The 12,905-nt window shown below is 37.2% G+C and overlaps 1 protein-coding gene across 1 annotated transcript; it reads left to right on the forward strand.

Annotated features, from left to right (window-relative positions):
- Positions 1-208: 208 nt before the first annotated feature.
- LOC140142371 (uncharacterized) lies at positions 209-10,435 on the forward strand. Its single transcript, XM_072164340.1, has 6 exons — positions 209-334; positions 4,329-4,409; positions 4,874-5,116; positions 7,193-7,968; positions 8,624-8,731; positions 10,240-10,435. Exons 1-6 carry the CDS (start codon positions 209-211, stop codon positions 10,433-10,435), a joined length of 1,530 nt encoding a protein of 509 aa, XP_072020441.1.
- The last annotated feature ends 2,470 nt before the right edge of the window (positions 10,436-12,905 follow it).

Here is a 12,905-nt window from a genome sequence, read left to right on the forward strand (position 1 = left end):
AGGCAAAATAGTGAACTTCCGACATTTGTGTATACAAACGAGCAAGAGTTGCATCTGCACTCTAGTGTGGTGTAAATAAATGTGTGTTATCTGCACAACCCATTACATGTCTAATGCCCAACAACCACACACTTTAAGCCAAGTTTCGTTGTGTGCTTAATGAAATATTCCAGAGTTACACAAATTGGGTTTCCATGAGCGACACAAGATGGCAGTGGAGTCAAGGATCTTGACCTCTGCAAATAAAAGAGAGAGTAAGCAACAAAAAGACCACCCTAGTAAAATGAAGTACAGACAGCTTTATCATAGAGGTGATAGTCTGGTTAAAATGGATGTAATAAGAGTTGAAACAATTATGATCCACTTTTCATTTTCACAATACAGCAGAGATGTTTTCACTGATATTGAAAGCTCATTATTAACTTCTGCCAAGACACTTCCAGGTTCCACAGCTTTCTTTGATAGAAGATTTTATACACCAATTCCCATATCAAATTGAAAACAACCAGCTGATATTGGTTAATGGCTGACATTTTGTGTCTGTCTATTAATGAATGGATCAAATTTGTTTTATTTCAATCTTGTTCATTTCTATGAATAAAAGAAGTAGACCTAATTCTGATTGACACATTTGCAAGCACTCCATCTGTTGAAGGTATGTTCAATCAGGTTTTGGTATATTCTACATATACATTCACAAAATGCAAAACAAATAAAAGAAAAACTCCTTGAAAAGCAATGGTTGATACTAATTGCCATCATACTACTCAACTCACACTGATGAAAATATGGGGCAATATCATGATGAGAGTGTGATGTTTGATATGAATAAATTGGGCAATATCATTGTTATCAAGTTGTTTTCAATAGAAATGACTGGCACAAGATGGCTAATATCAAGTAGCGTATGCATGTTTGTCGTACAGTGATCTGTAACTTCACAAAGCTCTTATACACTAGCAGTTCTGGCTATGTGAATGATCAATTCATTACAGTTAATAATCTTACGATGCTAAATACACTGATCTCTTGTAAAAACTCACATGAAAATTGCTAAGTTAAGATTACTGTTACAGTCAATAGTGCCATTATTTCCATTGGATACCTTGTTTTGTATCTAAATATTGTTTTATTTAAATATTTATGTACATTTCAACCAATCAGTAAAATTATTTTATCAAAGAATTCCTGCTGTATGCTTTGCAATGTGGTCACAGCTTGGTAAACTGGTACCCTTTCAAAGATTCTGCATAAGTTTGTGGTGTTCTGTTTATAAGCAGTTTAATTTTAATATAAATTATTGTACACATTTTTTTTACAACATGTGTACTAAAGGGCATTTGTCCAATCAATATAGCCTCCACATAAATTCTGCACTGTTAACATTAGATAAAGGGAATGAATGGTAAGAAAAAATATTCAAACCATTTCAAGAACATACTTAATCCAACCATATCCAAGGCCTAACAATGAATTAGAAGTTACACATCCCGGCCAAATGTAAGATAGCCCCTCCTGGGCCGACAAAATTCAGAATCACAAAGACAAATCATTTAACAATTTTGCTGAATGAAGATCAAAAGATCTAAATATGGCCATGCGTCATGAACTAGTATGTCATTTAGAGTGGCTATGTTTCATCGTGTTGTATATTTTGAGCTGTTTCTCATTAGACAATACCTTTTGTCTGTGTCATTTTGATCAAATAAGCACTAATCTTCTAGCTTGTGGGATAGACTTTTACGACGGGAATTCATAACAATTAGTGGGTTTTTAGCGGGTTCGCCGTCGGACAAGTTTAGAACTGTCAAGCTTTCGTCAGGAGTAGCTCTGACTTCTTCAGGACAAAGTACCTAGGAATGAGACATGTAGACCACCCCTTGTCTAGTGATGACTCTAACAAGAGTCGTTCACTGAAGACTGCCCCTTGTCAACAGAGAACAAGCAGATCTCGCCTATCTGCTAATATAAAGGTTTTGGTGGCTCTGAAAAGAGCAGTTCAATGAAGACTGCCGCTTGTCTACAGAGAACTAGCAGATCGCCTATCTGCTGATTTAAAAGTTTTGGTGGCTCTGAAAAGAGCCGTTTGCTGAAGACTGCCCTTGTCTACAGAAACAAGCAGATCTCGCCTATCTGCTGATTGAATAGGTTTTGGTGGCTCTGAAAAGAGCCGTTCACTGAACACTGCCCCTTGTCTACAGAAACAAGCAGATCTCGTAAATCTGCTGATTTAATAAGTTTTGGTGGCTCTGAAAAGAGCCGTTCTGAAGACTGCCTCTTGTCTACAGAAAACAAGCAGACCTCGCCTATCTGCTAAGTTTAAGGTTTGTTGGCTCTGAGAAAGAGCTGTTCAATGAAGACTGCCCTTGTCAACAGAGAACATGTAGACTGCATATACTGTAGTAGAAGTATACGGCTTACCAGGAACCGTTTGGCCACTCATGGACCGATTGATTGATTGTATGCACGATGAGCATTTATATCACTTAATTGCGGACGTGGTAAAGATTAGCGGCTCTGTGATTGGTTGTTTGAAAATAGAGAGCGCCACATACAGTGAGATAAAGATTAGCGGCTCTGTGATTGGTTGTTTGAAAAATTTTCTAGCTTAGAACGCTTCCTCTAATTTTACACCAAAATGATTACAAATGGACCAAAAATTAATCAATTATCTCTAATTAAGCTAACAAAGACGCAGGGTGGAGGAGCTCGGACATGTGTGCCGGGACACAGTACCATGTAATATGTAATGGGAGGATTGAGCAGTTTTGATTTTCTTGATCAAAAGAATAGTTAAATTTGTCAAATATGGTCTGATTTTAAAGCCTAATGAATGTTTATTTCATTCATTATTCATGAAAACTGCAAGTCACAAGATCCACAAATTTTCCCTATTCATTACACACAAAAGCAAAGATTTTCAGTGCAGCCTGTAACAAAATTAGATTGCTTTCGAGGGGTGTCATAAAAGTACCAAATGCAATAAATTACCAATTTACTAGTACAATCAGGTCTTTTTCATGATATCACCCTTTATAGTTTCTTACACACCCTGTATACCAACTTGATTTGTGCAGTTGGATTCATTGGAACATTAGCTTTCCATAAATGTATACTTTTCCTGTAATTGGGTCTTAAGTTTTAAAGGTACATTTCCAATACCAAAAATAGATGTGTAAGTATCTAAATTTAACTGATAAAACAAAAAGTATAACCACTTTAAGACACATGGCCACATTTGTTACAAGCTTGTGGTTATTAATTTTGGGTATTCAAAGCATTTTGTTGTAAAGGAATAAAGGAATTGGTTTTAGCCACTGGAGTGCATCTATCGTCTCATAGAACACGGGCGACATCACTATCTTAGTAAAAGAACAAGGCGAAGCCAAGTTGTTTTATGGCAAAAATAATGATATCGCCCGTGTAATATGAGATGATAGATGCACAACAGCTGCTAAAAACAATACCTGATTCCTCATTCTTAAACACTTCTATTCAGATATAAATCTCATAGGCATTACAAATTTTAATCAAGTTAAATCCTACATTTTACAAGGAACTACCTGGGGCTTAAAATCGATCAGTCCAGTTAATGCTATGCGCCTCCGATTGGTTCAAATTGCGAGTACATGTATCGTGTTGATGCACACATGCTGACCCATGTGATATTGTGTCAGATTTACACAGTTAAGAACCAATGAGATTGCAGGAACGTTCTCTAGTGTTTAAGAATTTAAAATCTAAATTGCAATTGTGCTGTTCCCAAAGTCATACCAATTCGCTGAGTTATATCCGTTATGAGTCCTAGTAAACAAAGAACTAAGCTGGCATACCTTAAAGAAAATAATATATTTTGTTTATGACCATCTGTACTCTCTGAATCAATAAGTAGTGTGCAAACTAATCAATTGACTATAATTTAAGGAATATGCAGATGATTGGAGAAAACAGCAGTTTTCATCAAGAAAGTTGCTTTTTTTAGGTTTATGGTACATTACAAAAAGAAAATAATAAAGAATTGGACACAAATGAGTAAAAGAAAATGGGTACCATTTTTGTCAAACCTGTGACCCGATCAAGGGCACTATGATACCACTGGGCTTGGTGCAAAGATTTTATATCTTTGTGGTTCAATTCCACACTAGTGAATTAGTTGCAATAGATTAGCAAATTTGCATACTGAAGGAATAAAATATGCCAAAATGTCTCCAATACATGGAACTGTTTTACAGATTGGTTGAAACGTTGTTTAAGACCTCATATTGATTTCTAGTAGTTGATGTTAAAGATTCTCATTCACACAATGATAACTCTTTGGCAACCTACAGTTTGTCCACTCTGAAGTACAAAGTGACAACGCACAGAAACAGCAAGTAAACAGTGCCCGTGCATATGCGCCTCTGTTGCAGGTATGCGTGTTTTCAAAGTCGGCACAATGTATGCTCCCGCGTTCGTACATTGTACTTCAGAGTAGACTGACTGTATATACAGTATTTCGTCAAATAGTCACCCCCTCAAATAAACGCCCCCACCACTTTTTTCAACCAAGATGTTTCAAAAATGCCGATATTTCCATGCCATCTTGTGTAGTAAGCTTATCAAGTTCCCAACATGGTCGGTAATAGCGCCAATAATTGGCTAAAATCTGGATTGGAAACCGAAGTGAGCCAGAAGTCAGTGTTTCTAGTTCATATTTCATAATTTTAGCGTTTTTACCGCTCTAAAATTGACCTTGAATAAACGCCCCTTTGGGAAAATGTAACGCCCGGGGCGTTTATTTGACTAAATATGGTATTCCTTGGTGAAAAACCCCTCAGGGTGTCCCTTCAATCTTTTAAAATATTATTACATGTAAATTGTGCTTTTTTTACAGGTATTGGTCTCTGATCCAAAGATACCACCAGTACCACCATCTGGGCAAGCACCAACACCTATTCATCAACCAGTTCTACCACCATACATATCTCCACAACCAGTTATACCACCATCACCATCCCTACCACCATCAGTTCAACCAGTACCTTCACAATCACAACCAACACAGCAACAACTCCAGAATGAATACTTATCCAGATTCAATTTAATTCGCCATCAAATTCAAGCGGTGATGGCAACTGTTTGTTTCGTTCAATTAGCTTTCTGATTTACGGCGATGATTCTTACCATTTAGATTTACGCTCCCAAGTTGTTGATTTTATAGCGGCAAGACCCGCAGAATTTTCCTTTCATTTTCATGACATGCAGTTGGGACTGTTTCTTCTTCGTCAACCAGGCCAATGGGCAGGAGAAGAAGCCATCAATTCTCTCAGCCAGATTTTACGAATTAATATTTTAGTTACTTATTCTGATAATGATCATCATCGTGTTTCTACCATGCAATATTCTGTTCCAAATCCAACAACAACTGTTCACATTGTATATACCAATTCCAATCATTATGATGCTGTGATTTACAATCAATCAACAAATGTAACAACATCAAACATTGATAATCCAACTGTGAATCCATCTCCGTCTTTGATCCACAACCAATCAACAAATGTAAACTCTGATCATGATTATTCCACTGTTAAACCATCTTCATCTCTAAACAGTTCAAATTATTTTTGTCAACATTGTCAGCGTAAATTTCTTTCAAAAGAAGTACTAGTAATCATATCAAGATATTTCATTCAGGAGATCCTCCACCAAAAAGTATTAAGTGTGTTGTACCTACATGTGATATATCCTTTTTATCTGTAGCTAACTGCATGGAACATTTAAAAGCTAATCATGACGCATAAACATCATAATTACTGAGCATAAATTCAACAATATGGATGAATTTCTTCAATTTAAGAAAGACGAGGAGAGAAAGAGCACATGTAAAAAAAAAAAAAAAAGATCAAATAAAATGTCAAAAAAAAAACCAACTGCACAATATGTATGCCATAGAGACGGAACCGGTACAAGGATTCACCGCAAGAAAGGTGAAGCTTACAAGGGAATTCGAACAAAAAACAAAAAAGGTTCATGTAAAATCAGCAGCATGTGCCCAGCAAGATTTTATTTTACTCAGTTTTCTGACAATTCTGTTTCTGTTCGTTACATTCACAATCATGCCCATAGTGTTACATTTGATCAATGTAAATATGTACCTCTAGAACAATCTGTTCGAGATGATATTGCTGTAAAAATTGCTTTAAAAATTCCTGTAAATAACATATTAGATACAATCAGATCATCAATCACTTCAAGAGACAATCGTGACCAGATATCAAACCGAATCAAACAAATTGATCTCATTGACAGAAAAACGATCCTAAATATTCAACGTACAATGAAAGACACCAATTACCAGCTTCATGTTGACAACGCCACATCTGTTGCATTGAGAGTAGAAAATTTAAGAAAGGAAAAGCATAATCCTATTTTATTGTATAAACCTCAAGGAGTAATTAATAATACTATGTATCCAGCACTTGGAAAAGATGATTTTATTTTAGCAATTCAAACCAAAGAACAATCAGAAATCTTCACAAAATTTTCAAATATCATTTTATGCATGGATGCAACTCATAAGACAAATGCCTACCGATACAAGTTAATTACACTTATGGTTCCCGATCAATTTAGACATGGTTATCCTGTTGCATTTTGTATATCTTCAAAGGAAACCTCACTTGCACTTACGTTATTTTTAGAATCTATTAAACAAAAATGTCCTAATGCTTCTGTAAATATATTGATGACCGATGATGATTCAGCTGGAATAACAGCAGCCAACAATGTTTTTGGAAATGTAGACCACTTTTTATGTATATGGCATGTACACCAATCATGGCGCCGCAAATTACGCTCGATTACCAATTCAACAGATCAAGTTACCATGTATGCATATCTTTGTGCCATGCTGGAATCCACTCATTAATTTGTTTATCACAAATATTACAATAATTTTATTGCTCGTTTTGAAATGAAGTATCCTGATTTTGTAACATATTTTAAATCAATGTATGGTATGCGCCCACAAAATGGTCACTTTGTTTTAGAAAGCAAGATTATGCTCATGTAAATACAAATATGTTTCTTGAGAGTTTTTATAATAAACTCAAATCTGTGTACTTTGATAAAAAATCAATCAAGAGTTGATAGACTTGTGGAAACGTTACTTCAAATTGAGAAGGATATGTACATAAATCATTTTAAACAGGTCATGTTCAACTCAGGCAATTATAGTCATGTATTAGCTAATCGTCACACCAGAAGTCTTGAAATTAAGGACATTGCAGTTTTGCAGGTGAATGAAGAAACCTTTACCGTACAGTCATCATCTAATTCTGCAACTCAATACACTGTTAAAAAGCTGACAAGTGTCTGCAAGAAATCGCATTGTTATGTTAAGTGTAATGAATTCCCATGTATTAATTTGTGCTATCATATGTTTTCATGTACTTGTATAGATTATGCCAAGCATATATGTAAGCATATTCACAGAGTTCATTGTATATATAGCAAATCTCAATCAACTTCATCAAACAATACTGACCAAGATTGTGATGAGTTTGCTAATTTGCCTATGGATATACCTAACAATACAACAGATCACAGTCGCCTCACACAAGATATTCGTAGCATACTGCAAACCATATCTGATCAACTGGACAATCCAATCATTCAATCACAAAGACTCAGTACCGTTAAAGAATGTCTCATGGGTATAAAAAATGCCAATAATGCTACAATCTCTTTACTTGACCAATCAAGGATAAAGCCAGTAAAGCCAATAGACAATATAGCCCCTGGCACACTGAACACATTACAGCCACGTTTCAGACCAACTACAAATGTTCCAGGAAAACGCAAGAAACCAAGACTAACTGCCCCTTCTGCAGAACAGAAGAAAGAATTACTCAAGTCCCCAGCTTCAACACCAACCACACCAAATCTGGTAGATAACCCATCTCAACACGTGCCTGGTCAAAGACGGTAAGCAAAAGCATAAACTATTCCCCTTAGGGAACAAAGCCAAAAGTAGATGAAGTTCTGTAAACATAACTAATTTGTAAATGAAACAGGAATCTAATTGATAACAATTTTATGCACAAAATATTAGTCTAAAGAATGTCTCATAATTCAATTTTCAATGTTCTTTATGATTATATTTCTAGCACACAAGAGGGGTCAGCCATGACACGAAACTAGTTATGTTTATATGACTTTAGGTTGTTCCTAATATCATATACATTGCACGCCTGTAATAAACTAGTATTTTCTGTATCCAAGTGTAGCCCATGAACTCTGCTGATATTATTTTAAAAATACAGTGTTAGTTCCTTAATTTACCAAACTTTTGTGTCTTCTTGGTGCCTTTGAACGTCAATAAGAAACTATCGATATCCAGCATGATGTGACAGCGGTGTATAACCAAACATCATCTTCATGATGTATTCACTTGCAGTACCTAAAAGTGAGCCACATGAAAAAACAAAGAAAGATGAAAATACGATTATTATACATAATGCAAACATAGTTCAAATGTAGACGGAAACATTCTGATACTTTCCTTTCTTCTGATGGGCAATGTGATTGTCTGTATCATATAATGAATTCTAATAAGTTTTATTTCATATTTTTCATACAGGTTTAGTCACACTGGAAGCACATTTTGGCCGCATACCCATTATGTCAGAAACCCACACAGTATCTCCACACTACCAACAACAATGCCACAGAGAAACATGTTTATCAGGTAAGATTATTTCTTGTATTTTAATGGATATTTCAAAAAAATTCAATTTGGTTCTTATATTGCTGTCAAAAAAAAGTAAAGGTTGTTGTAAAGAAGGCTGAAACATCACTTTTGTAAAATTAACATAACAATAACTCATTGACAACAATAAATCAAGCAAGTTTTCAAAGTATATGATTTGTTGAATGAACTTTTGCGAAACATCAACATGTTATTTTTCAATAATATGATTTAAATAATGAAAATTGATTTATGGGCTTCTTCGACCAACAACACCTACATGTACAATCAACAAAATTAATGTTGGCACACTCTGGCACCGAATTGGTCAAGATGGGAGATGCCGCGCTTGTTGATAGAAAGACAGCTTAGGCTAATAGAAATTGGCACTCCTTTCGTGGTGGATAATAATAAAGTATAAAACATGCAGGCATATGTCCGGCACTTAGGCAGGGTGATTCTTTGTTGGATTATTTTATTTGATCCTATTTGTGACCTCTTCTCATAATTTATTACTTTCATTGTCTCACAAGTGTGAAACATCAAGTCGCAGACTCGCAGTACCGTCCATGCGAACTTGGATGTAAGCTTAAGCTTAGGCCTATATCATGACGGTGTTGACGCAACTTAGAAGTATGATATATCTCCTAAAATTTGCCTCTGTGGGCCTACTTTAATAAATACGATAGAGTAGGCCAAGGCCTGTGACTGTGAATTAATTTAGATGCCAAGGCAAACAGATATCATATTCGTAAAGTCACCGGCGCTTGCAAAATTTATGACTGAACGCTGTACAATGGTTTATTCTCGATTATATGTATATCGCTATGGTCGGGGCACATACATTTGTAGGCCTATTTGCATGCTTGTCATGGTCGACCTGGCTAAAAATCCTGGCGTTTGCGGGCCGAATGTGGCAACCCAAAATTTACGGTCGACCTGGGAGAAACCGATTTACGATAACTTAGGTGGTCTATCGTGTGCGATACGATATTTTAGGTCGACCTGGGATTTTTTTCTCCCAACTTGACCCAAAACGCCACTCTGGCATACAAAATGTAAATCGCCACCCCTCTCCCTCAGTTCAATGTTGATGAAAGCAATTTTCCATTTGGCTCTCCAGTCTCCCAACATTGATTGAGGGGGAATGGGAGAAGGTACTATGTATCACTCATCAAACATAGTTATACTAATTTCACTAAACTATCAGAGCGACAATGAAGAGTTCCAACATTTTGTCAAGGTATGCCAACTATTAATTTCATTGATTGTTGTCTACCCTTAATGTAAAAAATGGCGTTTCGCAGCTAGATAGTTGTGTAGAATTTTTTAATTTAAAACAATGGGGAAGTCTTGCTAGAGTATAACTTTAATTGTTCTCACTTCCAAAGACAAAATATTTAGATTTTTCACAACCCCCTCCAAAGAACCAATGCAATTACCAATAATGGATAATATAACTGCACAAAATGTTTTACAAATTGCAAATTTCTCTTTTTCCCTAATAGGAGCACATCATCAACATTAGTATCAACACCATCAGCAATAGGAATTCCTTCTGGTCTCCTGGCGACACCATCATCATTGAATAGACCGATTGAGATCACACTGGCCAATGGAAAAAAGATGAAAATCATAGTCGGAAACAAGTATGCTGGTGCTTGTGTTCCTTTAGGACAGCCTGACCCTGATATCGATGCTTGAATACAAATGAATGTTCTTCTATAAGTTGTTTTAAAATGTAGCTGTGTGATTATGCAGGTTACTGCATTTCTAGCTAGTTTTGTTTCAAGGTACTTGCCTGCATTTGTTTATATTGCTGTGGTTTAAACATGTGCTACAACAACATAAGTTATGAACAAAGTATTGTAGGCCAGTCAAACTATGAAATCACCCACCAATAGAATTGCAACAGAATCCATTTCACATGGTCAAATCTTGTTAAAAACATACCAATGTATTACTCTTGTCAATGTCATTAGGATTTAGAAAAGTATAGTTTGACCTATCTCTGATGTACGCACAGGCATATACGTATCAGGGTCATGCTGTCCTAACACAAGCACCAGCATACTTGTTTCCTACTATAATTTTCATATACACATCTGTTTAAAGACACTATATCTATTCATTGACCTTATGCGATACCTAGGCTTGGACGTACATACTGCTTCCGTAAATGTGACCATATCAGCATGTCCGGTATGGTAATGAGCATTCAGCATATTAGTGTACTGCTATCTACTGTAGATAGCATCAGATAAATGTGGCCATATCAGCATGCCTGTATGTACATGTATGATATTATGTGTGACTATATGAGCATTCAGTGTATTACTATATACTGTTATCTACTGTGTGTCTTTCTATACATAGGCCTGTAGAAAATAGCATTTACATGGTACATGTAATTATTGTATAGTCTTGTATCAACCTGCACATGTGTGTCTCAAGCCCATAAGCTAAGTTCGTAAAGCGCCAGACTTTGGTGGTACAATTTCATGCTTTCAAAAGCGCTTGATAGTAAGCACATATGCTAAGCTATGCTAACTATCAAGTTTTTACGGTACTTAATTTTAGATCCCGGTTTTGATTATTGTTTAAGAGTATTTTTTCTTTACTAGTACTGGCAGCTGTTAGTGTTATGCTGGGGTTGGGTGAAGGCAACCACTTATTGTGCGGAGAGAGTTGTTCAAGCTTGTGTCCACTACAGGTGCGCAGTATTCAGCAGGGGTGTAAACCAAAGCCAGAGTTGCAGTGCGAGAGTAGAAACGCTGGCTCCCCAACCTGTTCCTCTGAGCCGTAAGATCTCCCTGTGCTGTGACTTTGTCGCGGAAGCCTGCCAGGTGTTGCTGGTAGGTAAGCGATCTGTCAAATTTCACTCCAATGTAGATAGGGGTAGCTTGGAAAGCAAGTTGACTCTTATTGACCATGATGTTTAGCTCCCACTTAGCTTCCTTGCTGCTGAAACTGTCAGTTCCTCAGATATGTTGATAGGGTATCCATGTCATGACTGAGGCCCTTCTTGATGTTCGACCATTTCCTGTGTGTTGCCAGGATGGCTATGTTGTCTGCGTAGCCATACTTCTTTGATGTTGTCTCAGACAATCATGAATGTAGATGTTGAATAGCAAAGGAGCCAGTACAGATCCCTGAGGAACCCTGTTGTTAAGATGGCGAAATCTGCTTTGCTGTCTGTCACTGGTCTTCAGTACGAAGCTCCGATTTGAGATCAGGTTCAGAATGTAATGAACCATCTGTCCGGTATCATACAAAGTAGCTTTGCAGTGAGTCCCCTGTGCCATACGGTGTCATAGGTAGCAGTTAAATCCACAAAACAGCCCCTGCCTTCTCCTGGTTCTCAAATGTATCTTCAATGTCCAGCGTAAGGAGGGTCACTTGGTCTACAGTTGACCTACCCTGGGCTTGTAGCTCTTTGGATCATCATTGGGTTTGTTCGGCTTCGGTAGGGCTTTTGGCTTTTGCATTGGCTCATCGAAAATGACAGAAAGAGGCGTAGCCAGTTGGTGACGGCATTTCGGGATGTATGATATCAGATCCTGGGGCCTTGTCTGCTTTCAGCAATTTGATAGCTGATGACATTTCCTCCACTGTGAACTGATTGGTTAGCTCTGTGTCCGTCTTCCAGAGACTGGCTACTTCCTTGCCAATGCATCTTGAGAAATCCCGATCTGGGTTCTTGAAACAGCTATTCTGGACTAGCTGAGATGCAATGGAGTAAGCACTGACTGGGCACTTGGTTGGCCAGTTTGTTGGTTGACTGTGTGCCATGCTCTGCGGCAGGAGTGAGTGAAGTCAATTGACTCAACAGTTTCAGCCCAGCTGTTCTTGGCGCTTCTCATCTAGGTGTGACAGCAGTATGGAAGCAGTTGCTTGTGACTTCTGACCTGGTTCAGCTTCGATGTCATACAGCTCTTGACATTCATCGTCCCAGCCTGGGATGTAGCTCCTTTGGTAGAAATGTGGGATTGACTGCTTTGCTGCATGGATGAGAAGGTTGCAGTAGGCCTTGTATGATGAGTACAGGTCTTCACTGTCTGGGTGTGTTAGCCTTGAGACCAGCTTGTTTGTTATCCGTTGAAATTGTTCCAAGTTAGCCTTGCCAAAGTTCCAGCGATCTGATGGAAACTTCAGTTATGAATCAGTTTGTCTT

The sequence above is a fragment of the Amphiura filiformis genome, chromosome 20 (assembly GCF_039555335.1).
Source record: "Amphiura filiformis chromosome 20, Afil_fr2py, whole genome shotgun sequence".
Classification (NCBI taxonomy): Eukaryota; Metazoa; Echinodermata; class Ophiuroidea; order Amphilepidida; family Amphiuridae; genus Amphiura; species Amphiura filiformis.

What these genes read in the sequence shown, in the direction of transcription:
- LOC140142371 (XM_072164340.1), top strand. Translation starts at nt 209, where the DNA reads ATGGCAGTGGAGTCAAGGATCTTGACCTCTGCAAATAAAAGAGAGAGT. An exon ending in ATAGTCTGGTTAAAATGGAT is followed by an intron (nt 335 to 4,328) that starts GTAATAAGAGTT and finishes GGCAACCTACAG; the next exon opens with TTTGTCCACTCTGAAGTACA. An exon ending in TTCAAGCGGTGATGGCAACT is followed by an intron (nt 5,117 to 7,192) that starts GTTTGTTTCGTT and finishes CATTTTAAACAG; the next exon opens with GTCATGTTCAACTCAGGCAA.